Source organism: Tympanuchus pallidicinctus, unplaced genomic scaffold (genome assembly GCF_026119805.1).
Source record: "Tympanuchus pallidicinctus isolate F22 unplaced genomic scaffold, pur_lepc_1.0 scaffold9, whole genome shotgun sequence".
NCBI classification, from domain to species: domain Eukaryota; kingdom Metazoa; phylum Chordata; class Aves; order Galliformes; family Phasianidae; genus Tympanuchus; species Tympanuchus pallidicinctus.
Window position 1 is genome coordinate 5,757,919 of NW_026294813.1, and position 27,324 is coordinate 5,785,242.

A 27,324-nucleotide genomic window follows, 5' to 3' on the forward strand; every position below is an offset into this window, starting at 1 on the left:
AGAACTACTTCACCTTAAGAAATACAGGACATTAAAAGCACACTGAACACTTACAGCCCAAACATGTTAAAAGTTGTGCTGAATATAGAACCAAAGGTTATATAGAACTAAAGTTTGTCAAAACATTATCTGTGCTAGACAAAATGTCTTAGTATGCGTGTAGCTGTGGAACTTGATTTTCATTTTCACTTTGGTACTCCTGACTTTCTCTTCTTAATGCAGGTATGCATAAAAGCATCTGTTATAATGATGGGAAGCATGTGCACTGCTTCATTCCTGGTGTATGGCCAGTCTGAGAGGTCAGTAACTATTGTCAGATAAATAGTTGGAAGGCAGTATTTATCTTTCTGATTAGATTTAGTTGTTTTGCCAGCAAGTTTTTCATCACAGTTCTGGCTTTATAGCTTGCCTTGGCATTTTCTTCATGCCGGGGAGGAGCTTTTCTTTGTGCAAAGTACCAGCTTACCTAGTTAGACAAGCAGATATCCTATTATTGCCTGAAGCCTGTGGCCATTGGTGGAACGTTCAGGAGGAGGAAAATACCATACTGGCTTACCTAACTTCACTGGGTGGTTGATGCCAATAACAGCTTCAATCAGAAAAGGGGGCTAGAATGAATAGATCAAAATGAGTTACTGGAAAAGCACAGGATTTTCACTTTTACACCTAGCAATGTAGAGCATGCTTTTTATTATTTTTCTTTTATCCATCCTGTCTTAACCACTACCTACTGTTGTTGCTGTTCTTAAAGAGGCTGGAAGACTTACTTCTGTGTTTCTGTTTCCTAGATACTTTGGCTTTCATTACAGACCTGTTCATTTTTTTTTTTTTTTTTTTTTCTGTGACTTCTTATACAGAGTTCTCTAATGACATGATTTAATACTTAGGATTAGTAGTCACAGCATGTTACTCCAGTGAGCTAAATGTAGTGCCGGTTGCATAAATATGTCTGTAAATATTAAAAAAAAAATAAATTTAAAAACAAAAAAACTCAGACCTGGGAAAGCTGTAGTGAAACATTAGCTGGGTTTAATCTCAGTGGAGAAATGAGCACAGGATATTGTCTCTCACAGGTGACATAGTTGCTTTATTTGGCTCTAACGGCAGCTGCTTTTAGACCACTTTTCCCTTCTGAGCATCTGTTTATTTGCTCTGCTCAGGATTGCTTCTGCTGTGTCTCACTTGTGGAGCAAAGTGCCTCTGGAGCACCTTTAGTGCAGAAAGAGTTGGCTTGTGTCTAATTACCAAGTAACCCAATTTTCTGTAGGCCCTTGACCTCTTTTACATTCAACTGTAGCTTTCTGAAGTTGGTCTGGTTTTATGCATGCATGACACAGACATCACTGGCTTGCTGAATTTGAACATTATGGTTCAAATGTAACAGTTATGGAGACAGTTAAGGATTATAAGTAGTGATCTGTATTCCTGTTTGCCAGAGCATTTAGTTATTTGTTGCTGTATTGTTTCATTAGCATACTTCAGTGTAGAAAACAAGAAACAAATCCCTTCAGTCTCCTAAATACTTGATTTCCTTTTTTGAGCATCATGCTTATAGTATATAGGAAATAGTTTGTGTACATGTCTAGTTACTGGTAATATGTACATGGAAAAACAGACACAGTTGATCTGGAATATTGTGAAGACAGATAACTGGAAGCTTATAAGCAGGAGGAGGACTAACTTTTTACGTGGTCTGACAGTGATAGGTTGGTAAGGCACTGGCACAGGCTGCCTGCAGAAGCTGTGGATGCTTTGTCCCCGGCAAGGTTCAAGGCCAGGTTGGGTGGAGCCCTAGGCAGCTGGTGGGGGGCAGCCCTGCCTTAGGAGTGGAGTTTGAAACTATAAGATCTTCAAGGTCCCATTCAATGTAATCTGTGCTACAATAACCTGGCCATATATATATATATATATATATATATATATACACACACATATATATATGTATATATATATGTATATATATGTGGGCTCTTGTGAGAATCCTTCTTTGCTTTTTTTTGGCTCAAAGCTTGCTTCCTGAGGTAGTTTGTTGAGGCAAGTGATGGGTGCTGTGTGGCAATCAACATCGCTGTGTGGACAATTTTCCATCTTTGGAGCTGTTTGCCTTCAGAAGATAGTGCTCAGGTCTGTTTACTGGCGGAAGAACTAGCCTGTGACCAAATAACTCCTGTTTGCTATGGGAGGCTGGGGGATGATACCATTGTATCCTGCGAAGGCAAGATGCAAGTTGGTGCCTCCCTGCTTCCTCTTATCTGCTGGCAAGGCCAGGAAGATAAGAACAAAGGAGTTTCCTGCTGAGGCCCCAGAGCCAGAAGCTGCCACTCAAAGGAGAGCTGACTCAACCACTTTGGATTTGAGCTGTCATTCCAAAGACAGCTGACTCAACCACTCTGAAACTATTGAAAAGGGGCCATCATACCATGGTCATCCCTCGTCGTGCTTCTCGTCGTCGTGACGACCCACCGCTACTGAAGATCAAAGACTGAACTATGAACCACGCTGGATCCATGGTGGTGACTATGTCCCTCTTGCTTCCTATAAAGACTCCTTGCTTCTTCTTTTCTATCTTTTCTATCGCCTTCCTTCCCTTCCCCATTACCCTAATTCATAATAGTGTCCATTCTCCCCTTCCCCATTTCCCCTGATTAAGATTTGTAATAAACTGGTTGGACCAACATTTGAACCGTTGCTTCTTAATCTCACGCCGGGTATATAGATAATAAAAGAACCTCCTCTCCCTCCTATAAATTGGAGCGAGACAGTTCTTTGCCCCATTTATCTCATAGCTCTGGTTTTGTGTTGTCTGTGCAACCTGAGCATCAGTAACACTGACTTCTTTTCTGTGGATTCAGGAAATACTTTCCTACTCATAGAAAGAAAATAAACATCAAGATTAATTGCTAAGAAACATTCCTATCCTGTGTCCCGCAGCCACTGAAGACGGATAATTGGAAAGGAGAACAGGAAGGGAAATTAACTGACTGAAGTACTGAAATCTTTGTTCTGTTTAGAGGATTTTGACTACTCTTTGGCATTATTTTCTTTAACAGGGAGGCTTTATGCTTAAGGTATTTGGGCTTTGAGAAGGGCTACAAAAAGCAAAAGAATCTAGACTGTTCCTTTAAGACATAAAACCCTACTGTGATTGTTCCCCAGGTTTGAAGCCAAGTAAGCTTCAAGTAAGTAAGTAAGTAAGCCAAGAAAAAGAGAAAAAGAGAGTCTACACCCTCTGGAAGAAGGGACAGGCTGCTTGGGGAGATTACAAAGAAGTAGCTAAGGTATGCAGGGAGGAAGTTAGGAAGGCAAAAGCCCAACTTGAGCTCAGGTTGGCCTCTGCAGTAAAAGACAATAAAAGATCCTCTTATAAATATATCAACAGCAAAAGAAGAACCAAACATAATTCTCATCCTATACTTGATGCAGCAGGGAAGGTGGTCACTGAGGACAAGGAGAGGGCTGAAATCCTCAATGCCTTCTTTACATCTGCCTTTAATAGTCAGATCAGTTATCCTCTGGGCTTTTTATGTCCTGATCTGGAAGTCTGGGACACTGCACAGAATATGCCCCCAGCAATTCCAGTGGAGACAGTCAGAGAGCTCCTCCATCTGGACTGTCACAAGTCCATGGGACCGGATGAGCTGCACCCTCGGGTGCTGAAGGAGCTGGTGGGGGTGATTGCTGAGCCCCTCTCGGCCATCTATCAGCGCTACTGGTTAAATGGTGAGGTCCCAGAGGATTGGAGGCTTGCTGATGTGACTCCCATCTTCAAGAAAGGCCGTAAGGAGGATCTGGGGAACCATAGGCCTGTCAGCCTGACCTCGGTGCCAGGGAAGGTTATGGAGCAAATTATCTTGGATGAGATTGTACAGCATGTGTGCAGTGTCCAGGGGATCAGGCCCAGCCAGCACGGGTTTGTGAAAGGCAGGTCATGCTTGACCAACCTCATCTCTTTCTATGACTGGGTGACCAGTCTGATAGATGAGGGAAGGGCTGCTGATGTAGTCTTCCTAGACTTCAGCAAAGCCTTTGACACGTTCCCTCAAAGGCTTCTTCTGGGGAAACTGGCTGCCCGTGGCCTGGACAGATATACACTTCTTTGGGTAAGGAACTGGCTACAGGGCCGTGCCCAGCGGGTCGTGGTGAATGGAGTGAAGTCCAGCTGGCGGCCCGTTTCAAGTGGTATCCCCCAGGGATCAGTACTGGGACCCATCTTGTTTAATATCTTTATTGATGACCTAGATGAGGGGATTGAGTGTACCCTCAGCAAGTCTGCAGATGACACCAAGCTGGGAGGTGGTGTGGATCTGCCTGAGGGTAGGGAGGCCCTTCAGAGGGATTTAGACAAGCTGGACCACTGGGCTGAGGTGAATGGGATGAAGTTCAACAGGGCCCAGTGCCGGGTCCTGCATTTCGGCCACAACAACCCCATGCAGCGTTATAGGCTTGGGGATGAGTGGCTGGATGAGTGTGAAGAAGAGAGGGATCTGGGGGTGTCGGCTGAACGTGAGCCGACAGTGTGCCCAGGTGGCCAAGAGGGCCAACAGCATCCTGGCCTGCATTAGAAATGGTGTGGCCAGCAGGAGCAGGGAGGTGATCATCCCCCTCTACTCAGCTCTGGTGAGGCCGCACCTCGAGTACTGTGTTCAGTTTTGGGCCCCTCAGTACAGGAAAGATGTTGAGGTCCTGGAGCGTGTGCAGAGAAGGGCAACAAAACTGGTGAGGGGTCGGGAGCACAAGTCTTATGAGGAGCAGATGAGGGAGCTGGGATTGTTCAGTCTGAAGAAGAGGAGGCTCAGGGGAGACCTCATTGCACTCTACAACTTCCTGAAGGGAGATTGTGGTGAAGAGGGATTTGGCCTCTTCTCCCAGGCAATGAGCAGGACACGGAGCAATGGCTGCAAGTTGTACCAGAGGAGGTTTAGGTTGGACATAAGGAAGAACTTTTTCTCTCAGAGAGTGGTCAGGCACTGGAATGGCTGCCCAGGGAGGTGGTGGAGTTGCTGTACCTGGCAGTGTTCAAGAGGCGTCTGGATGACGTGCTGCGTGATATGGTTTAGTGCTAGTGGTGGAAGTGGTGATGAGGACTGGATGATCTTATAGGTCATTTCCAACCTTGTGACTCTATGATTCTATGATTCTATCTCTAATACTGGGCATGATGCTTTACCATCACACAGATCTTTGTTCCTTCTGCTGAAGCAATGCAGTTGTATAATGGATCTAGCAGTCTTTTATATTGGAGACGGTCAAATTCTGGGTATAACCACTATATTGTTAACATGCATTATCTTAAATCTTGGTCATATGAAGTCCCTAACACCTTCTCTAGCATGCTGAAAATCACTAGTGTCAGTAAAAGCCACAGCTGAAATAAACTGCTGCAAGCAGAAGTGGTGACTATGGTGTCAGAGTATCTCACTAAATGGCTTGTGATCTTTTCTGGTATTTTTTTGCCAAGTGTGTACATAGGAGCCCTCATAGTGTAGGTAGAGGGGGCATAATTCTACAGGACACTGTATGAATATTCTGAAGTATTTGTGTCATAAGATTAAACTGTTTTTTAAGGATGGGGTAATACAGTAGGCACCCTTGACTATCTACGTTGCAATGCATGGGGAAGACTGGAGGTTGTACTTCAGTGAATGAAACTGTATCTGACAGTATTGTTTTTGCAAACATATCCTCAGATATTAACCTTGAAAAGCTTAAAAAAAAAAAAACACATTGATTAACTTGTAGGGGTAGAAGCAAAGGCCTTCAACTTTCAGTCCTAATAGCTTTGAGGTTAGTGTAATCTACTCTTTATTATTACGTACAAGAAAACAAGTCAAACTCAAAAAGCAAAATGAGAAAAATACCACAATGTGCAAACGTGGTCTGACCTCACTCATAAAAGTAGGGCATATGAAGGCATTACTGCACTTTTCTGAGGGTCTGGTCTAATGCTTGAAATCAAGCTGTGAGACGTTACTCACCCCAAGTAGCATGGGGAAGAGTGTGAGAGTTGTGAGGAGTTAGAGAAAGCAGGGTCTTTCCCCCAACACATTCTGACACTTGACTGGACTCTACATTGCTGCCACTTATCTGCCTATACTCAATCTTTGCACCTTTCAGAAACAGCAATTTATCCTGAGCACATACAGCCAAAAAAGCCCTGTCTTTGGGGACCTAATAGAGGAACTTATCAATACCTCAGCTGCAGCTCTGCTTTCCTGCTGGCCCTGGGAACCCACGCAGAACTGGCACAGTCAGAACAGAGTTAGACACCTCTCCAAACACTAGCACAGTCTGTGACCTACTGGGCTAAGTACTCGCTTTTTTGGAGATTTTCTGGGAAAACTTATGACTGTCTTAAGCTTTTGGTGGCCTGCCTGCTTTTTAATTGGTTGATCACTTCAAAAGGAACTGTAAAAGAATTCAGGTCTTTGGAAGCTTTGCCAAGCTTCTAACAAAGAAGATGAAAATACATGAATTACAGCTGAAGTAAGTTCTTTGCTCTACCTCTGTGGTAAGTTAGGGAGGACAAATGAGTCATATCTGTGTGGAAGGATGATCTGTGACACTGAAACTCTGCAAGGGTTTCAAGGGACTGAGAATCCACATGGCAGTGTCAGATCAAAGGTTTTGTTCCATACTGTGCTCAACTCCCAAGCTTTCTACAGGCTGTGAGTACCTTATTATAAGCACAACAGATGGTGCCCTGGAGAAGGAGAGAGGAGTGGAACAAATAAGCAGAATGCAAAGCCCTCTCTGGCTTGGGGTGGAGGAAAACTGGTGTGGAGCTGCTGGGGTAGATGAGGTTGAACTAGAGGATGAAATGAAGGGGATGGGGAAGAGGAGAAGGCAGGAGAGGTGAGACTCAGCAGGAGTCACACATTGAGATTTGCAACAGTTGCTTCAGACATAACTACCGCCTCTTCTGGCAAGTCACAGAGGACCCTGGGGCCTGTAAAAGCCACCGTTTAAATAAATATTTCCATAGGCTGATTTTCTAAAAATAAGGTATGCTTTATCGTTCATATGGTATATATTCAAGTGAAAAATCTGTCCGTGGGCCTCTCTACTTTTGCACCTCTAAGCAGAGCGCCCTTTTGAACAGACTGTCATATCTCGGCTTGCCCAGAGGAGGGCACTCCATGACCGGCTGCCGATCGGCCCGGCGGGGTGACAGAACCGGCGCGGGCGGCTGTGCGGGGCCGGGCTGCTGGCGGGTGCGATGGCGCAGCTGTGGAAACACGAACAGCCCGATCCTAAGTCCCAGCAAGAAAACAAACTCGAGAAAACTTTTTGAAAGCTTATATGGAAATTTTATTTTTCACCTTTTATTTTTCAAAGGCATTCATTTTCCTTAGCTCCATTTTGGCACTCAAACCCAGCAGTGATTTACTTGCCTATGGGCTGTGACATCTGAAGGAGAAGCCTATTTGGCAGTGGAGGAAGGAAGTTCAGGTTTTAGACAACGTGGAGGCCGGGTGGCTGATGCAGATACTGACTTCAAATAAGAACTTTGCTATCTCATCACATTCATGGTACTGAACACAGCTGCCGTGGTTCTGTAATACGCAGGAATTTGAAGTGCTGCTTTATGGAAGTAGAAGCCCTGAAACATCTATTTTCCAAAAATCTAGGTAAAAACAAGTGGTTCCTGCCAGGACCTTCCCAGAGCAGCTATAGCAGCTAGCTACAAGCCTGTAATTAGGCCAGCTGCAACTCAGTTAAATTCCCATTCCTCACCTGACCCAGAGATTTATGTCTGCCCAGGCTTCCAAGTCCTGTGATTATCAGGCTTTATGGAAAGGCTGTGCATGTCTGTGAGAGTGAAGCTGTTGGTATGAGGGATTTTTTTTTTTTTTTTTCTGGAACTAGAGACAGAATGCTAAGCCTGGATTTGTGTTATGTTGCCTTGTTTCTTGGCAGAGAAAATGCAGTTTGCGTACTGATAAGGTTGGAAAGCTTCTGCCGATCCTGCAGATGAGCTTCTCATGTGTGCAGGTTGCAGGTATGCTTGAGGACAATGTTGATGTAACTTGGAGAAAAATAAATCACAAAATTCTAGCGAAGATGGATTCCTCTTGTAAAATTCACAGGTTATTTTGAAGTCCCTGTGTTAGCACTGTCTATTTTATCCAAACAGTTTTAAAAGGAAAGGTGAAACATATTGCTTTCAAAATACTCTGTAGCTCTTCACAGAAGCTAGAAATATAATTGTAAGTGCATGGGCTTTTAGAGATCTCCTCAGTACTTAAGTACTGAGCTTAGTGCCTACAGCTCCCTGAGGAGCTATGAAGGCAGGGCAGAACTTGAGAGGCAGTGGGAAGACTGGACAGAAGGAAAGATGAAGTAGGAGGCTCAAAGGCAGGAAGGGCAGAAACACAATTAATCTGTGGGTTTAAGAACGCTCTCAAAAATCCTAATTTTTGCAACATCTTTATATTTATGAAAACTCACAATGATTAGTGTAGTAATTGGACACCTTGAGGGAAATGCTAGAGGAAACAGTGTTTAAAGACTTTGATTCAGCAAAGTGTAAGGGAGCAAATAGTCCTAACCTGGTTCAGCAGAACACTCTTTGTGTTCAGCTCTAAGCACACGTTCATGTCCTCTTAAAACCTATCTTTAACAGTCTCTCCTTTTCCCGACAAAGCCAGTTTTTCTTAAACTTGCTTTTATTTTATTTTATTTTATTTTATTTTATTTTATTTTATTTTATTTTATTTTATTTTATTTTAATTTTTGCTATATGTAGTACCACTCCTTTCCAGTGGAGGGAAAACGTGCACTTCTATTCTGGCTTGCTTCCTCTTCCCCCGTATGCCTGTCAGTACAGCAGATCAAAGCAACTTGGTGACAGAAAACAAAGCACCGTGAAATTATTTTTACATTAAGCAACTTATTTTTCAATTACTTAGGCTAATCTGGAAAAATGTAAGTTGTGTGATGGCAAAACTGTTGGCCTGGGAAGCCAATTGGTGAGAGGCTAAGGGAAGAGTTGGCACAGGACTGAGGAGTGAAACCTGGATATCTCGAAATTTTCGTTCTTCCTCTTTTTCTCCCCCATCCCTTTGTCTACATTCTAACATTACTGTCATGACTTGGAAGAGAGAGGGAGGAAGAAAAAGACATCTATGCAGGATGTGCACATGGCTGGAGCTTAATTGCAGATGGGCAGACTGTGTGGAGTCCACACCATCAAGTGTATGTGCACTCAAGTGCAATATCTTCATAAAGCAGTACTTACCTAGAAAAACTTAAATTTATCTTTTCACATTTATTTATTTATTTTTTTCTTTCTGGGGTTTCTAATAAAACATACATGCTGCTGTTGACACTGTAAAATGAGCGTATAGTACTGTTATTTTAAGATCTGAAAGAAGAAATGCCCAAGGAAGGATATCACACTGTTTTATATGGTCGTGTGCTCAGATATTAATTTGTACCGATTTTTCTGGACTTCTGTTTTTTGTAAATGAGCAGAAGTACTCCCAGTGTGTACAAACAAGCAAATGCATTTTCAGAAATGAACAGCAACTTTCACACTTTAAAACTTTCCTCACTTGTGCAACCTTCACTATTTAAGGACCGTTTCTTCTCAAACATCTGTATCAAATATCAGTTTCTGATCAGCAGGGAGAAGTTTTAATGTCAGCTGCAAAGCAGTATCCTGGAAGGGGGGAGAGTGTGCTGCAGGAGCGGCTGCCCTCCGGCTGCAGCCTTTCCGTGCCATGCACTGCAGCAACGCAAGCAACTGCTGGTGAGGAAAGCTCCGGGTTGCTGGGAGGAGGTGTCTGGAGGAAGGAGAGAATGGGATGTGAGGTATCTTTGGAAAAAAAAAAACAAAACCTCCCCCCCCCCCAAAAAAAAAAAAAAACAAAAAACAAAAAACCCACAAACAAACAAAAAACTGTAAACGGGATGAGACCCGCTGGCCAGGGCAGTCTGAACGTTCAGTACAAAATGAATTCAGCCGTTCTGCAATCTGACTAACAGACGAGGCCTGCCTTATACGGCAAAAGTACCTTAGAGGTATTTGGGATGTCTGAAGAAACGTCTTTGTCCGTGAAAACAAAACGTCAGTGCTGCCCGTCCCTGTCCTGCTGTCAGACAGCTCCTAGAGCCCGGGCATGTGGGAGGGAAGCCTCCTCGTGTGAGCAACGGCCAGGGTAGCAAGGCGCGCCCAGCGCCGGCCTTCCTCTCGCCGCGTTCCAGCCGGGGGTGGCTGCAGGCTGCAGTCGCGATGCTCTGAGCGCTGCCCCCGCGGCTGCACAGGGGTTTTACCCCGAGCCGGACCGGACCGTTCTGAGCAGCAGGAGGCGGGGTCGGGCTGCAAGGCGGAGTCGGCCCACTCGGCGGGGCGGGGCTTTCCGCGAGATATAAGGGCGAGCCGGGCACTGCTTGGTGTTGGGAGTACGTCGGGAGCGGGGACCGGAGCGGCTGGTGGGAGTCGGGCGGGACGGCAGCGTGGAGATGGAGCTGCTGCGAACCATCGCCTACCCGCCGGGCGGCGGTGGCGGAGCCTCCAGCGCTACCGCTGCTGCCAGGGGCTGCGAAGCTGCCGTGGGGAGGGCCGGCAGTGCCGAGCCGCGTAGAAAAAAAGCGGAGGAGCAGCCCCACCAGCACGCGCACCCTGCCGCCGAGGTGTCCCGGATTATAACCGACCCCACGACTGGGAAGCGCTACTGCCGCGGAAAGGTGCTCGGAAAGGTAATGGCCGGGCCCGCGCCTGCAGCTCTGCTCGGGGTCTCTGCGTCTGTCGCGGCCAGGGCCCCTCTTGCCCCTACGGCCAGCCGTGCCTCCTGCGGCGGTGGCGACCGTGCGGTGTGTAGCCCTTCGGGAGGGGAGCTCCGCACATCTCCGTGTTTTAGCCGGCTGACCTGGCCGAAGGAAGTTACGCTCGTTGACTAACGTGCGAGCTGGTGAATGACTCAGTGCGGGGCTTCTTCCCTGCCTTCTCTAATCGCCTTTTTTCCTGTGTTTCTTCAGGGTGGATTCGCCAAATGCTATGAGATGACAGATTTGACAACAAATAAAGTTTATGCTGCAAAAATCATTCCTCACAGCAGAGTAGCAAAACCTCATCAAAGGGAAAAGGTGTGTGTGTGCATTAATGACTTTTTTTTTTGTCCCTCAAACTCTCTTTGTGTGCAGGGTTGCCCAACCCTTTTCCTGGAACAACTCCAGCAGAGCTGTCTGCTCTGTGCTTCCCAGGCTTGTGGTCACACGGCTAACAATGCTTTTTTCCTCCTCTCTTATCTCTGCAGATTGATAAAGAGATTGAGTTGCACAGAATGCTTAATCATAGGCATGTTGTGCAGTTCTACCACTACTTTGAAGACAGAGAAAATATTTACATTCTTCTGGAGTACTGCAGTAGAAGGGTGAGCATCAATTGGGAGAAATCTAGTGCTTACTTGGCTGTGATCTCTAATTAATTTAACACTGTAGTGTGTAAAAAGTATTTTTAATGGCTTCTTTAGCTCATGCACGCATTAATTTTCATTTACTTAATGTGAATCGTGTGTGTGAATACTCAGTGACACGTCTGCCTTTGTTTTTTTCTCTGCAGTCAATGGCTCACATCTTGAAAGCACGGAAGGTATTGACAGAACCAGAAGTACGATACTACCTCAGGCAGATTGTGTCAGGGCTGAAGTATCTTCATGAACAGGAAATCTTGCATAGGGATCTTAAACTAGGTAAGTTCTGTTCCTCGATGACTTCTAAAAATACATACTTTTTCAGCCCTGTCAGCCTTGTATCACTTTAAACTCATGTGCTGATAGCTTAATTAATAGAATGAGCTTAGTCTATGTGGTGGGAAACTAGAGTGAGGAATGGTATTAAGTATCGATACTTTTTAAAAAAAAAAGTCTTGGCTGGCTTCTGGCTTTGAATAAAGTATGACTCAGCACCTGTGGTAAATGCATTCCTGCTTTGCAAGAAGACTAACCAGAATTTCTTTCTGCTAGGTAACTTCTTCATTAATGAGAACATGGAACTGAAACTGGGAGACTTCGGCTTGGCAGCTAGGCTGGAACCACTGGAACACAGGAGGAGGTAGGAGCATTTAAAAAAAAAAAAAAAAAAAAAGCCTTGTAGTGTATGAAACCAAATTCACTTAGAAATGAGGGAGAGAGATTCTGTTGCAAAGGAAGAGATAATTGTGTTGAGATTTTCCCCTTCTAGAAAAGCTTGCTGTGTTTTGACGTTTGCATTCCTCCTTTGAGCATTTGAATAATAGCAAATGCCTGAGGCAGGATACCTGACTAATGGTGCAGATATGAGTCTGCTTTTCCTGTATCATAAAGACACTGTGAAACACGTCTACACTATTAGCATTCATGAAAGTTCTCTTCAGAGTCTCTGAGCTCTTGCCTGAACTTGAGAGTAAAACCTACCTTATGAAAAATAGCTTCTTTCCTCTTTCTGAGCTCCTAACCTAACCTGCCTCTGTGGCCTCTTTGATTTACAGAACAATATGTGGCACACCAAATTACCTCTCTCCAGAAGTCCTCAATAAGCAAGGGCATGGCTGTGAATCTGACATCTGGGCCTTAGGCTGTGTAATGTAAGTGCTTTGCTGCCTTTGAAATAAAATATATGTCATTGGCTTAGGCTTTTAAAAGTTCAAAGGAAATGGATGCAGTACTATGTTGGTTTGCAACCCTTTTTAGATGCTAACCTAAGTGCAGATAAAATGTTTGCAGTAGTTGCTGGCTTGTGTTATGGGTGCACAAAATGAAGTTGGCTTTCTTTTATTTTAAAATAGGTACACAATGCTGTTGGGAAGACCCCCATTTGAGACCACAAATCTTAAAGAAACATACAGATGTATAAGGGAAGCAAGATACAGTCTGCCTTCATCTCTCTTGGCACCTGCAAAACACTTAATAGCTAGCATGCTGTCGAAGAATCCTGAAGACCGGCCCAGTTTAGATGAAATAATTCGACATGATTTTTTCGTGCAGGTTTGTCTTATCTAGTGTTCTGGCTTAAACCTTATCTACCCTTACAAATGCACTGTGTGGTTTGAAAATTGCTTTTTCATCTCGTTTCCACAGGGCTTTACACCTGACAGACTTTCTGCTAGCTGTTGTCACACTGTTCCTGACTTTCATTTGTCAAGTCCTGCTAAAAATTTCTTCAAAAAAGCAGCTGCTGCTCTTTTTGGTGGTAAAAAGGATAAAGCCAGATACTTTGAAAATCATAGTAAGTGAATTATATTTTTGCTTGGAACTTATCTCTAGGCTATCAGTGCTATGCTAGTAACATACAGCTATGAGATAGCAATGAAGCACCTGTATCTATGTCTCTGGTTCTTCAGATTAGGTTTGACCTCTTTATCAATAAGCATAGATGGCAGGCTGCAACCTACACCAACATACATAAGTAAATGCTTCTTCTGGCATACTGACAATCTATATGGGCCATCTGTTAGCCAGTTTACTCTCACAGATCTGTGTATAATGGCACTGCTGTTGTCAGAGACTGTGGCTGGCTTAAAAGTACGTCTGGAAGGAGACAAACTGCAACTAACATGTTAGGGTCTCTAATGCAGGATATTGAGCAGCAGTTCTAGATACATCATCATGACTTTTGTTTTATTTTCCTGTACTGCAGATAGACTAGCTAAAGAAGATGAAGAAATTTACAAGCTCAGGCATGACTTGAAGAAGGCATCGATAACCCAGCAGCCCCACAAACACAGAACAGATGAGGTAAATACAAACGAAGTTCAAATCAAATCCAGTAACAGTTGGGTGGAGTAGCTGTAATTAAGTTATATTTGATTTGGATTTCAAAGCTGAGGCTGTACACAGCATAATCAAGCTTAAATGATTAGCAGAGTTGCTTTAAGAGAGCTTAACCAAGCTTCAGTAAAGTATGGTAACCTTTGTAGAGCGACTATCTATTTCGTCTTTTGAATAATTACAGTATCTGCCTAGCATCCATTGTTTTTTGTGTGGAAACTAGTTTGTCAGGTACTCTTTCCCAATATTCCAAATGCAAGGCTTCAGTTCATGATTAAGTAGGCCTTCTTAAAGAATAAGCTGCTGAGTTCTAATTCCTGCAATGTGGTGTTCATGCCTACTTGCAGCTGTTCAGTCTTCTGCTTTTCCACCCTGGCAAAATATTAACAGCATTCAAGGTGTGAAATGAACATTAGAACAATGGAAAGACCTGACATGATTCTTTGAGCTCAGTCTAGTAGGAGTTGTTCATACTCTGCAGGAAGATTAACACCAGTTTTCTTGGAACTTATTTCTTGTTGATAGGCAGGAGAGCTATGCAAAGCCTTGAGTATAAGACTTGGCTAATGTGAACAACAAATGTAACATGTTTGACATCTCTTCTAGGAGATCCAGCCCCTAATCACAACAGTAGCCAAGCCAGGAGCAGTACCAGAAACAAAGCAGATTGGAGACTCTATTCGGATGATTGTCAGAGGAACTTTAGGAAGCTGTAGCAGTAGCAGTGAATGTAAGTGCAGCAAAATGCTGTCTCTAATTCTAAATCACACACCTACTTTCTTCATATCTCAGATGTGGAAGCCTGAGAAAACAGCTATTTCCCTCCCCGCCCCGCTACCAACATACTGGCAGTAAAATGTGAATGAAAAGCCAGAAAGGCTAACTGTATTAAAATTACAATCTAGGTAAATTAGGATTTAGAATTAAAGCCTGCTCTGTGTGGTCATGTCAGTCTAATAATCCCTCTCTTTCAGGCCTGGAAGACAGTACAATGGGAAGTGTTGCAGATACAGTTGCACGGGTATTGCGTGGATGTCTGGAGAACATGCCAGAAGCAGACAGTATTCCCAAAGAGCAGCTGACAACGTCCTTCCAATGGGTTACAAAATGGGTGGACTACTCTAATAAGTATGGCTTTGGGTACCAGTTGTCAGATCATACTGTCGGTGTCCTTTTCAACAATGGAGCACATATGAGCCTTCTGCCAGATAAAAAGTAAGAACGATTACAAAATAGGTGACTAACTTCATAAAACAATTTTAAGTTTGAATTGCCCCATCTCTGACCTCCCTATTTTATTTTTTTTTTTCCTGCTCTTACAGGACAGTCCACTACTATGCTGAGCTAGGCCAGTGCTCTGTCTTCACAGCTGCAGAGGCTCCTGAACAGTTCATTAGTCAAGTGACTATACTGAAGTATTTCTCTCACTACATGGAAGAGAACCTCATGGATGTAAGTTCAGCACGTTCTCAATTTTGGGCTGCAGAAGTGAACCTTAAGCTAAGTGAACTGAGCACATAATATGGTGTATATTTCTTTTCCTAGGGAGGAGACTTGCCTAGCCTAACAGATGTACGCAGGCCCAGGCTTTACCTCCTACAGTGGCTTAAATCTGATAAAGCACTGATGATGCTCTTTAATGATGGCACATTTCAAGTAAGTTTGGTAGCATCACTTGACAAAATGCTTCTACAGTATTTCATTGCAAAACTAAGCAGCAGACACTGAGATGAGAAAGTACACAAACAAGAGCTCTCTTCTCTTTTGCAGGTGAACTTCTATCACGATCACACAAAAATCATCATTTGCAATCAGAGCGAGGAGTATCTCCTTACTTACATCAATGAAGACAGGATATCGACAACTTTTCGTCTGACAACTCTTCTGGTTTCAGGATGCTCACTGGAACTAAAGCATAGAATGGAATATGCTCTGAACATGCTACTGCAGCGATGTAACTGAAGGGACTGACTCTGTTAAACCATACGGACCCTCTTGTTCACTGTGAAATCTACAGTGGGGATATTGAAGCAACTAGTATGTTGATAATGGGGATATGTGGTGGTACGAAAACCTGCCTGTCATAGTGTGCTGGGCACACTTCTGTTACAGATGCCTGAACCTACTGTTGGACTAAAATGGTGTGACAAGGAGTTCTTCGGACCATAGTTTTCCTTGCTTCATGTGTGTGTGTTAAAGATATTTTTGACTTGATTTCTAATCAGAGTGTGACATCTTGCTCCCCTGTAAGAGAGCATTTTTGATGGAGTTAAACTGTGAATATGCATCTGGAAAGGGAGGGAAGGGTGAGATCCATGGTTATGGAATAGCTGTAATAAGCAGTCTGGCTGCTTAACTGAACTATGGCCATATTTTTTTTTTTTTTTTTTCCCAGAAACTACCCACACTTGTGGCTGGCAAAGTGCATTCCTTGTTAATAATTTTTTTTATTTATTACAGCCCAAAGTGAAGTATTTATTACACTAATTTTTTTTTTTTTTTTGGACCTTGATATTTTGAATATAATTCTGTTGGAAATAAAGTGAATCGGAAAACTTGAAGCACTGATGTCCACTATTTTTACAGTACAACTTAACATCCCTTGCTTCATCTTCCTGTATATCTGGCATGTTTGCATTCCTAAAGCCACTTAAAAACAAATAAAAGAAATTGGCTACCAGTCAGGATAGAAGTGATGAGCTGTAGAATTGAACTTGTGTGCATACAAGCATCCATATTGATGAAGCTACAGGACGATGGTGGAGGCACTGACAGTACTGTTCTGAGAGAATAATTCAATACTGGGACCAGTACAAGGAGGACCTAACCTGTAAGGCAATCCCATTGCTCCAAAGAGTACAAACATAAAAGCATTTGCCTTCCTAAATGGAAGGGAATGCAATATGTCTATCAATATAATAGATTGGATTAATGAGGACTCATGACTCAGTGTGAGAGAAGAATGTCTTCTTATGGCCTGGGTTTATTTTTCTCTACAAGCAGTACAGTACTTAGACCTATATGCATGCCAATCTTCAAGCAGCTGATACAGCAGAAAGCAGTAGTTCATGTGCAGGGAAGACAAATATGGCAATCCAAAATAGGGAACAGAGGCTGTAGCATTGATTTTCTTCATCTTGCAACAAGCATATGTGAAGTGAATGTTTCACCAATGTTGAATGCTATGTATTAGGTGGTGTTTATGTGCTTCTCAAGTCCAGACAGGAAGACCTAATGCTGCTCTTCAGATGAGCTTGTTAGTGCAACAGGAGGCAATGATTGATTTTATTCCTGAGAAGCAGCGTCTTAATTGGTGCACATTATTGAGCCTTTTCTTCTTACAAAGGAAGATCTCACTTTATGACACCAGCAAACAATTTAGAACACAAAAATTACTTATTTTGTAATGCTCAATTTATTCAAATAGAAAAAAACAGGTTTTTTTTGACTGTGTGTGTGTGTGTTGGAGAAACTATGAACTTTTACTGCAATTAATTTATTTGAATATTATTGGTAAAAGTATTTTCCTGTGGCTAAAATTCAGGCTGCTGTAAGCAAGTAAACAAGCTTCATATGCAGGATAATTAAAAGTGGGTATAAAAGACCCAAGTGCTATTGTCAAATACCAATTGGTTGTGGACAACTGTAATGCACTTCATTCAATACAGCTAAGTCAGTGAGTTGTCTGTGTGTTGGACATATATGTAGTACCAGAATTCTTGGTGTTTTCTGTCTTTCTGATTGACAAGTAAGAGAGGCTTTTAGATCAGGATAAGGAAAAACATCCATTTCAAGGTACACTGCCCTTTCCCTAGTGCTTGCTTTAGAACTTGTAACATAAGGACTAGTATCTAGAACAAAAGTTCTGAAATTCTCTCCCAGGGTGGATCAAGTCTTAAATTACTTCACTGTAGTGAAGTAATTGACCTCCTTTACTCAATCACACAATCCCTGTTGTAATTCTGCATTTGAGAAAATAAATGTTAGAAACATACTTGTACACTCCTCCTTATAACACATCTTATATTCTCCTGAAAGTAAGTCCTATGCTGTGGATTTTCTGCGTGTCTGGCAGTGACTCTATTTTTTCTATTGAAAACAAGGGCAAACAAGCAAAACAGGAGCATTTACTTTGGGAGCATGTGTATTTGAAGGAAAACACAGCAATTAAGGGTGAAAGCTGACACATATGTTTCCCTAGGCTGTGTGGTGGATCCAGGAAATAACATTGTCACAGAAAAGCAAATACTTTCTTGTACTCATATGAAAACACACTTATTGAATCTTAAAATATCTTTTTGCAGATGTATCCCAGTACTTGCATAGCCCAGAGTGGTAATCTGCCCAGCAAACAAATCAAGGAAACAATTCAAATAGTTTATTCTTTAATATCAAAATAATAATGCATTACCCAGCAATGCTACTAGTATCTCAAGTGTTCTGGCAATTCTGTAATTCAATTAAGGTGTTCTAAAATTAATCCATTTCATGAATTCACTTCAAACACAGTATATAGGAAAGAAGAAGACATCTTGCATTGTATGTTATTCTGCAATATAGAACAAACTTCCATACATTGCCCAGGCTAGTTATGAATCAAGAAAAAAAAAAATTCAGTTTCTTTCATTACTTCTGAAAACAATCAGATTGGAAAGTAATCCTTCAACTGTATATTCATAACAATTTCCTGACTGATCAGACAGATTTAAATTCAAGGGTGAATTTCCAAAAAACAATATGTAGATTCTTAAAGATAACTATTAAATCCGTTGTTCTTATTTGTTTGGTGTTGGGATTTTTTTTGTCTGTTTTTAAATTCCTTATGCCATATTAACATAAATAGTCTTTAACTGAATTGCCACAATGTTAGAGCAAAGCGTTTGAAGGAAAAAATTAAATTGCATATATACATAACGTTTTGGAAATGAATACTGTGGTTCATCAGTTTGGAAACTGGCAATATAATTAGCCTCTGAGCTTTATCTGTGTAAATTAACTTCAGCATGGAAGCAAAATTTACTTGAAAGATTCTGCTATATAATATAGAATTAGGCTAAATTTAAACTGTTGCTTGTTTTTTTTCATCTGCCATGTGATCAGCAGAATGAAAACGTTTTATGTTGTCTATGTTATGCATGTGTGTTTTGAACAGGAGTAAAGTATTATCCAGATTAACTATTTACTGTCCTTTCCTGTTTATTATTTAAAGAGACACCCAAAACTGGCATGATGGCAGTGGTTGTCTGAGGATGGTAAAAGTTCCCCGTAACTGGAGGCATTCAAGGCCAGATTGGATGGGGCCCTGGGCAGTCTGATCTAATACATAGTGTCTCTGCCCATGACAGTAAGGTTGGAACTTGGCGAGCTTTAAGGTCCCTTCCAATCCAAAACATTCTATTGTATGATGGATGATTCTGTGATTCAGTGATTGGATGATTCTATGATTCTGTGCTAAAAATGTTAACGTAATCAACAGTACCTTGAACACGTGTTATTGGTACAAAACTGGTCCAGGTAATGAGTTACTAAACACTTTTTCTTTGGAACTTAAATGGCAGTAAGATTCTTTATAGTCACCTCCACAAAGGACTTTGGCTGAATGAACTTCCCCGCACTTCGTCTTCTCTTGAGGCAAGAAATGAAGATTACCCCATGGTCTGCCTCCCTTGCTTATCTTGAATGGTTCATGAAAGTCACTGCTTACTTTCCACTGGTAATCTCAAAGGCAGCTAAATGAGAAGGTGGAACAATGGTGTTCTGTAGGTGAATGTGTGGGTGTCTTTTCATCTACGGAGACCTGTAGGCACAGGTGAACAGAGAATAGAGGCAGCTGGTATGCAGTCCAAGCTGCTCAGATGCGAAGCCCCTGCAGACAAAGTACTCCCTTTCTCCTCGCTAACCCTTCCCAATGATCTCAGCACAATCTCTAGCCTTCTCTCCAGAGAAAACCCCATCTTTCTCCTTACCAATTACATTTCGTCCAGAGGAATATTTGTAATCTGACTGTGGCACTGAGTGAGTAGATAGCTCAGACTAAAATTCCTTTTTATACAACCATTTCCATTTAAGGATAAAGTTGAAACTCGGCCCAAAGCCTATTTAGAGAATTACTACTGCTATTACTAGAGATCTCAGTTAATACTTTCTCCTTTCTTGGACACCTCTACTCACTATATCTCTTTTTTTATTCTGTTCTTTTTTTTTTTGGAGTTCTACTCCGAAGAATAAACATCAAACAATTTATTTATCTGTCTTTAAGATCTTTAGGGCTGATCACAGAGCAATACACATCTCAGACAAAGATGCTTCCAAATTTCCGCAGTAATTCAAGTAACACATTTAGAACCCAGTCATTTTGGATGTCTTTTCTGTGGACCATTCTTCTGACAGACTCAATTTGCAGTATTTCACATTAAATGACCACCATATCAACACTGTTAACAAGATAAATAAAATGAGATTTGAAGTCAACTTTTCAATCTTAACATAGACTCAGGAAGACCTTAGCTTCTTCCACTCATGGTTCAAATGCTAATTTCACAGATACAAGCATTAGCATCAAGTTAATGGGTGAAATTACAACTCAAGAAAATTCAACACACAGGGAATTTTCTCATCTTCTTTTTTTTTTTTAATGTAGTATAAGTAAATTGAAAACAAAATAAACATTGAAAAGCTGTACGGAGATCTATGTGTTTGAATTCACTGGAGGGAAAAAGTGATGGGGGTTATGTAGAGGGATTGGCAACTTTTGTCTTCTTCCTCTCTCCTGAAGACAAGAGTATGTGATTATAACATTTAGTGGGAGCTGATTACTTCAGAGAGGAAAGGATTTGCAAAAGTCTATTTAAAATGGTTATTTGTTTATTTACTCCTCTTAACACCTTTGCAGTGCTAACTATTAACAGATTTTTGGGAAGAAATGCAATTCCTGGAGACTGATCCCAACACAGACGCAGATACAGCAATAGCTGCTTGTATCTGAGAACTAAGAAAGCCATAGTCCTTGTCTCTCAAGACCATCAGAACCAGGACTGCTGAGACTTGATGTTCCTATCATTTAGAAGACAAAATATGAAGAAGCAAATAAATCTTTCAAGATCCCAATTCTCTCAAGGCCTTCTGTTCTAATATATCATGAAGAATTTAAACAGGAAAGAGATATGTATATGCATGTTCCACACTCCTCCCTCCCCCACTTTGCTCTTTTGTAAGTCACCTTTGACTGCAGTATATCTAATATATTGTTAGAGTTATAGAATAAATAAAAATAAGATGTGAATTTGGATATATGCTTTTCTGGCTCTAATGAATGAAAACTACTGCTTCTGTTAGAAAGTGAAAGGGGGGAAGTACATTAATTGATAAAGTAGGTTATGGTAGATGAGAGTAGTCAAGGAGAACAGAAGAAAGGGAGCAAGTTATTGCCATTTTATCTTCTAAGGCAAAAATAGAAATTTGCTTATCGTCTTCAAGGCCAGCTTCTCATGTCTGCCATCACATAAAACTGTGAATAGTTGCAGTGAAAAATGCATAAGAGGTACAATAAATGGATAGAACAGGAAAAGCTGGACTTTTTAGTACAAGGCAGTTGAGACAAACTCATGCTAATTTAAATTACTTTTATTATACATTAGCACAGGCTGGAAAAGTTTTGTATGAAGTTTCATTTCTCAAGTAAAGAAAGCTGGTCTGATTTTCAGACACACAAAGCTCTGTTAGTGCTGGGTATTTATGGAAATGAAGTGGATGGTCCCTACTCACAATAAAGGCTAAATATCTTACAATATGACACAGAACGAGGTGGTGTTAAAAAGAGGTTGTGGAAAGGTGAATGCATGCAGAGAGTTTACAGTATAGCATATGATGCTTTTTATGACTCTCTAAGCGTTTATACTGAGCTTCTCATCTTCACATCTGTCTGTCTTTCCCATCATGCCAGTTCCTTCTTGTTACTGCTAATTACAAATAATTACATAGTTAGCTCAAGAAGGTGAGTCATGACGTGGCGAATATGTAGGAACATATAGGTTTTCAGAAGGGTTCTGGAAAAGGTGGAGGAGTTTGTAGCTTCCAGAGGAAGGGAAGTTGTTAGAAGGCCATGTGTCAGTGGAGAGAGCCCTGGGAAGGAAACATGGGAGAGGGCTGGCTGAAAGAACATGCTTTGAGCCTCTCCTATCACAAATCGTTGTGAAAGAAATGGAGAGCTGAAGAGGCAGAGCAGGAGGAGGCAGTGAAGGACAGGCCCAGAGAAGGCTGTGACATGCCTAGGGGAGAAGGGTCTCACAGCAGACCTGGGCAGTCTCTAAGTAGGCCTCACAGTTGACCCTGAGGGGGAAAGCCTGCTTTCAGCCTCCTCATCCCCACATGAGACCCATAGGACAATGAGAAAGGGGGAGAAAAAGTGGTTTCGTTTTATGGAGGTGAAAATATTAAAGAAAAAGCTGTAGAGGAAATTAAATTGATCCAGCAGTCAGTAAAGGGGAAGAAGGAGCAAGTGGGAACTCATTTTTGATCAAAGGAGTGAACTTGAATGTCACCTCATGAATTTGTGTTGAAGAAAGCTGTTAAAAGACAGCATTCTGAGGAAGATAGAAATGACAGAAAAGGTAGCCGGCATGCCATTCTGGTGATAAAAACAGGCATGAATTAAGGGAAGAAAGTGATGTGACTAGGGAAAAGACAGAAAAAGAAATCAAGAAAATAGAAGAGTTGAGTGTAGAAGTTCAAAATAGAAGAAAAATCAGAGCCCTTCCCCATTAGGAGGAGCTGAAAGTAGAAGGGAAATATTTGAACTTATTAGTAGCCTTTGTGTGTCTGCTGCCAGGAGAGCTGGAAAGCAGACTAAAGTGGGTCAAGAGGAGTACCAGCAATGAGAGAATGAAGGCAGGAGATGCAAGCAAGGTGCCAGTGGGGCATGGAATAAAGAGATTTTATGAAGTGGGATGCAAACAGGGAGCGCAAATTCCCCTCTGCCCGAAGGAGAAGGTGCTACGTCAGGAGGCCTGAGGCAGCATGCTTAATACACACAGTATATGTGGCTAAGAACATTAAAGTAAGTGCTTAGAAAATGTTCACAATTTCAGTAAAACAAAGGATTAAGAATGATCCAGTTAGATTAGAGGTGGTAGCTTTGGGGACCAGTATTGCAAGACAATGCATTACTCCTCTGAGTCACCAGTTTCCTTCTTGCACGGGGCCTTTATTAACTGCAAATCTTTACCTCCTGACAGCTGCCTATGGACCATGTGAAATGAGTTGGTGGCTTATGCCTGCTCATACTGAGCCGGTATCCACATTACAAAAAACATCTCTGCTAATTACAAGCCATTTGCACTAATTGGTATCCTTGCTGGAAGTCTTCAGAGGGAAGACTAATGACTAAACAACAGGTAAGGCAACTAAAACACCCTGTTTCCATCAAGCCAGGTCAGGGACTGTGTTGGGTAGGTGGCCAAGCCAATTGTTGCCTTGAGATGTGATTTGGGTGACATTTTTGGAACTAAACATTGACATTCTAAACCTTGGCTTTCAGCAGTGACAGAGATCTGTGACTTTCTTATGCAGCAGCTATCCTGTATTGCTGCTAACAATGCAAAAAATTTCCCATCTCCTACAATTTTTTTCTATGCTTTGCTTTCTGACTTCCTAGTTGTTGCACTTTTCATTTAGTTGCACATTATCTGTATAAATGACAAAGTATGTAACTTCTGTTTTCTAACTGATACATGACAGGTGAAAGTAATTGATAGAATATTCTGCCTCAGGTTTCCCCATTCAAGTAGTTTCAGATTCAGAAGCACAGTAGAAAATAGCTTTAACACTCCATCTTTCTATGAGAAAAGTAAGGTGAAAATGGAAGGCAACTGTAAACCTCTTGTCTCCTGGTTTGAATAGTTACTGTCTCTCCTTCCGTCATGCAACATTTGTGTTAATGGAGAAATATGGGGAGGGAGGGCTGGGGGAGAGAGAGGGTGGGGGCAGAAAACACATTAACTAATCTAAATATTAGCAACTGCTAATATAGCAAGCTGCAGGAGCCTTAATGTTTCCTCGGTATCTAAAGATCACAAGTTTGACTTAGAGAGCTCAGATAGTCTGAAATTTGTAAACACACAAACAGAGCACAGTGCATGGTGCAGGTAGATTTCAGGGAAGTGTGTGAAAGCTGGAAATATAGTTACCTAAAAAGTGAAACAAATCTGCAGCATGAAACAGGAGGAAAAACAACGAATGATACTGTAATTACATTGACCAATTTACTGATAAGCTCCATTCTGACATTGCGTAAGGCTGAATATTTGACATTGGAGTTGTAATTATGTCCAATAGCAGAGATTTATAAATAGTGTTTTATTCAACCAGTCTGAACTCCTCTAAACAAGAAGATGGAACAAAATGTAATCAGTGTGTCCTCTGCCATTTCAAGGACTTTCTGAAATTTCATTAAAGTAATTCTCCCTTTGATAGTGCAAAGAAAGAACATTTACATATTTGTAATTCTAAGAATGTTTATAAAAAGATTTCTAATTTCACTAGAGAGAAGAGATCTGTTCTTCAGTGTTTTCTACTAATGTGTAGATATAAAATAACCATGAAGCTTTTAAATCACATGCTTTCAAGAATGTTCTCTAAGTAAGGCTATCTTAGGCACAAAGAACAAATTAGATGAATATACCTAATATTATCTAGGAGCAAATCCAGAATGTGGTTTTAAGTTGAATTTAGAATAAACCTTCAGCATTTCAGATACCACACAGCAAATTTCAACATGGTTTTGCCTTCTTATTCTTTTCCAAACGGAGCTAAAAATAATACCAAGATGTTGTTTTGTTTGTTGTTGGATTGTTTGCTTAGTGTTTGTTTAGAGTTTATTTTTTGTTTCGATTTTGGATGAAATTGACTTATTGGCCACATTTTAGAAAGTAAACTCTTACTTTGCCCACAATTAATGCTTCCCCTAGAATGAAGGAATGTGAAAATCATTCTATTAATTTATATAGAATATACATTCCTTATTACCTTAGATGCTTATTATGGACAAGAGATGCTCAGCTGAGACACCTTAGTAATTCCATCGCAACAAGAAATTTTGCAGTGAGAAAGGGAAGCTGTAGTTGTTGCCAGAGCTTTCATTACATGAAGACCAGAGATAACCAGTCTTTTGGGCTATGATTAGTGCTAATGATTTCTAGAAACGACTAAGTGTCTTTCTGAAGAGGAAGGACTCGAGATTCTTTCTCTCGAGGAGCTTGCCAAGCAGTTGCCACCAGTAACTGCTGTCCTCTGCGAAATCCTCCTGATTTCAGGAAGTGTTCAGACAAGCCCAAGGAGCTGAGTTAGTATCTTCTGTTGTAGCACTGTGTACTAATTATAGACATAGAATAATTGTTGAGTAATACGGCAGTAAGGAATGACAGGACAAACAACAATAAGATTATGTGGTCACTGGGCAAGGGATGGTGCTCGGTATAATGCAGTTAAGGGGGGTTGTTTGTTTTGTTTGGTTTTTTTTTCTATTCTAATTAGCGAATATGTCCTATTTTGCTAATGTTATTAAGGTATTGTGAAAGGACATTGTCTGAGGGATGGACTTAAGAGAATTCAGGACAGTGAACTTGCAGAACAACTCAGGACAGGTACTCTGCAGAGGGTAAGATTTGGAGAAGGGCTGTTGTAACATGATAACAAAGACAGTTGGCATGGTAAAAATTAGGGGTAGCAGGACATTGCAAAGTGATGATATGAGTTGATCTGTTATCACTTATATCAATGGGCCATTAACCGAAATAAGAAGCATAATTAAGTTAAGAGACATGACTTTTGAGAATATGTCTAAACAGGCAGAAGCAGACTGGCCAGAGCACTCTCCCCTAGTGCTCCAAGCTAGTCAGAAGCAAGAGTCTCAGGTCCTTACAGCTGCTATATCAAATACACCCTGAGAAAAGACACCTTTGGTATGGTATTTATATGTGTCCTTCAGATGGAATCACACAATCACAGAATGGCTTGTGTTGCAAGAGACACAGTTCCAATTCTCTTGCCATGGGCAGGGCTGCCTCCCACCATCTCAGGCTTCCCAGGGCCACATGGCCCACCCTGGCCCTGAAACCTCTAAGGATGGGGGACCCACAGCTTCTCTTGGCAATCTGTAGCAGTGCTTCACCACCCTCTTATTAAAAAATTCTTTCCTAATCTAATCTAAATCTCACTGCTTTTATTTTAAAACTGTTCCTCCTTGTCCTATCTGTCTGTGTAAAAAGTCAATCTTCTACCTTTTCATAAACTGCCTTTAAGCACTGGATTACTGCCTTGAGTTCTCTCTCTGAAGTCCTCTCCAAGCTGAACAAGCCCACCTCTGTCAGCCTGTCTTCTTAGGAGACTTGCTCTAGCCCTCTGATCATCTTCATGGCCTTCCTATGGACTTGCTCCAACAGCTCCATGGGGCTGGCTTACATTCAGGCTTACATACAGGAATAGGCCTTGGTGGTCGCATCTATTGTGCCCATCTGTATAAACTTACTGACCACCATTGATACTGAGATCTCCAATTGTAGATCTTGGGTGCTTTCAGATGCTGTTAATACTTGCTATAAATCAGTGAACTCTAAACGTGTCTTGTGAAGTGTGAATTTCCCCTTGTGTTTTCTTCCTGGGAGCACATTTTGAAGAATATCCCCCTCCTCTCCATTTGCATGGCTTGAATATGCAGTGAGTGAGCTCTGGAGCAAGGATTTGCTATCTTATGAAAGACTGATTTCTGAGCACAATATTTGTGTTTGGAGCTGTGACCCTCAGGACTAGAAAATCTGTCACCTCCAGTAGAGCCCAATACTTGCCTGTTCTGAGCCCTGGAAAGTGGAGGTAGCTGTTTGTAATTGATGAATTTCATAAATGTTCAGAGCTTTACAGTCCTCCTAATTTTTATTTTTTCTTTCCAAGGATGAAGAGCTAATGTGGAGAGCTTCCAAAGTCACACAGAAAATAGTTGTCCAGAATTCCTGCAAGAAGTTTTGTGTGATAATGCAAATTCAGATTCAGATCCAAACTCCAGATATGTCCTATTTTCCTTTCCGTGTTGGTTCCCATGTTAAATGTTTTGAAGCTTTCTTCAAAGCCTCCTAGAATATTTTGCTCTTTTGGACACCAAAGCACAAATTAGACAGAAGTTAGTCTCCCTGAATATTCTTTCCCCATGTTCCTACAAAGGAATTTTATCTTATTAAGGTAATTAAAAGTTTGTTTAAAGAGAAATTGGCTTATTATATCAGAGCTGCTAAAAATTTACAACTGTGTGTCAGGAGGAACAAACCCGTACGTATACACTCACACAGAGAACTAACTGCACATTTATTTCATGGGAAATATAATTAGGCTCCATCAGCCTGCTGCCCATCAGCCAGGGAAATGGGAGATACAAAGGAAAAATAGTGTGTTGATCATAAAAATATGATGAAAGCTCTCTCTCTATTTTTTGCTTGTTTTTAATATGCTAAGTGAGACCAAATCATTTAATAGGTCATCCTGTTATTATGTGGGACAAACTGACAGATAATGTTTTCTGAGCTTCTTTATC

The 27,324-nt window shown here is 41.5% G+C and overlaps 1 protein-coding gene and 1 long non-coding RNA gene across 2 annotated transcripts; one reads left to right on the forward strand and one right to left on the reverse strand.

The window, feature by feature from the left end:
- Positions 1–9,314: 9,314 nt before the first annotated feature.
- On the reverse strand, positions 9,315–10,223 carry LOC128074547 (uncharacterized). Its single transcript, XR_008203231.1, has 2 exons — positions 10,017–10,223; positions 9,315–9,785 (listed from the first exon to the last, which is right to left on the reverse strand). It is a non-coding gene; the product is annotated as an uncharacterized LOC128074547 (long non-coding RNA).
- Positions 10,224–10,406: 183 nt separating this feature from the next.
- PLK2 (polo like kinase 2) lies at positions 10,407–16,305 on the forward strand. The gene is made up of 14 exons (XM_052670438.1): positions 10,407–10,701; positions 10,981–11,088; positions 11,259–11,375; positions 11,564–11,693; positions 11,967–12,054; positions 12,470–12,565; positions 12,767–12,965; positions 13,059–13,206; positions 13,618–13,715; positions 14,355–14,478; positions 14,723–14,963; positions 15,071–15,200; positions 15,294–15,404; positions 15,519–16,305. The coding sequence occupies exons 1-14, from the start codon at positions 10,465–10,467 to the stop codon at positions 15,708–15,710; spliced, it is 2,019 nt and encodes a 672-aa protein (XP_052526398.1). The 5' UTR covers positions 10,407–10,464; the 3' UTR covers positions 15,711–16,305.
- Positions 16,306–27,324: the final 11,019 nt, after the last annotated feature.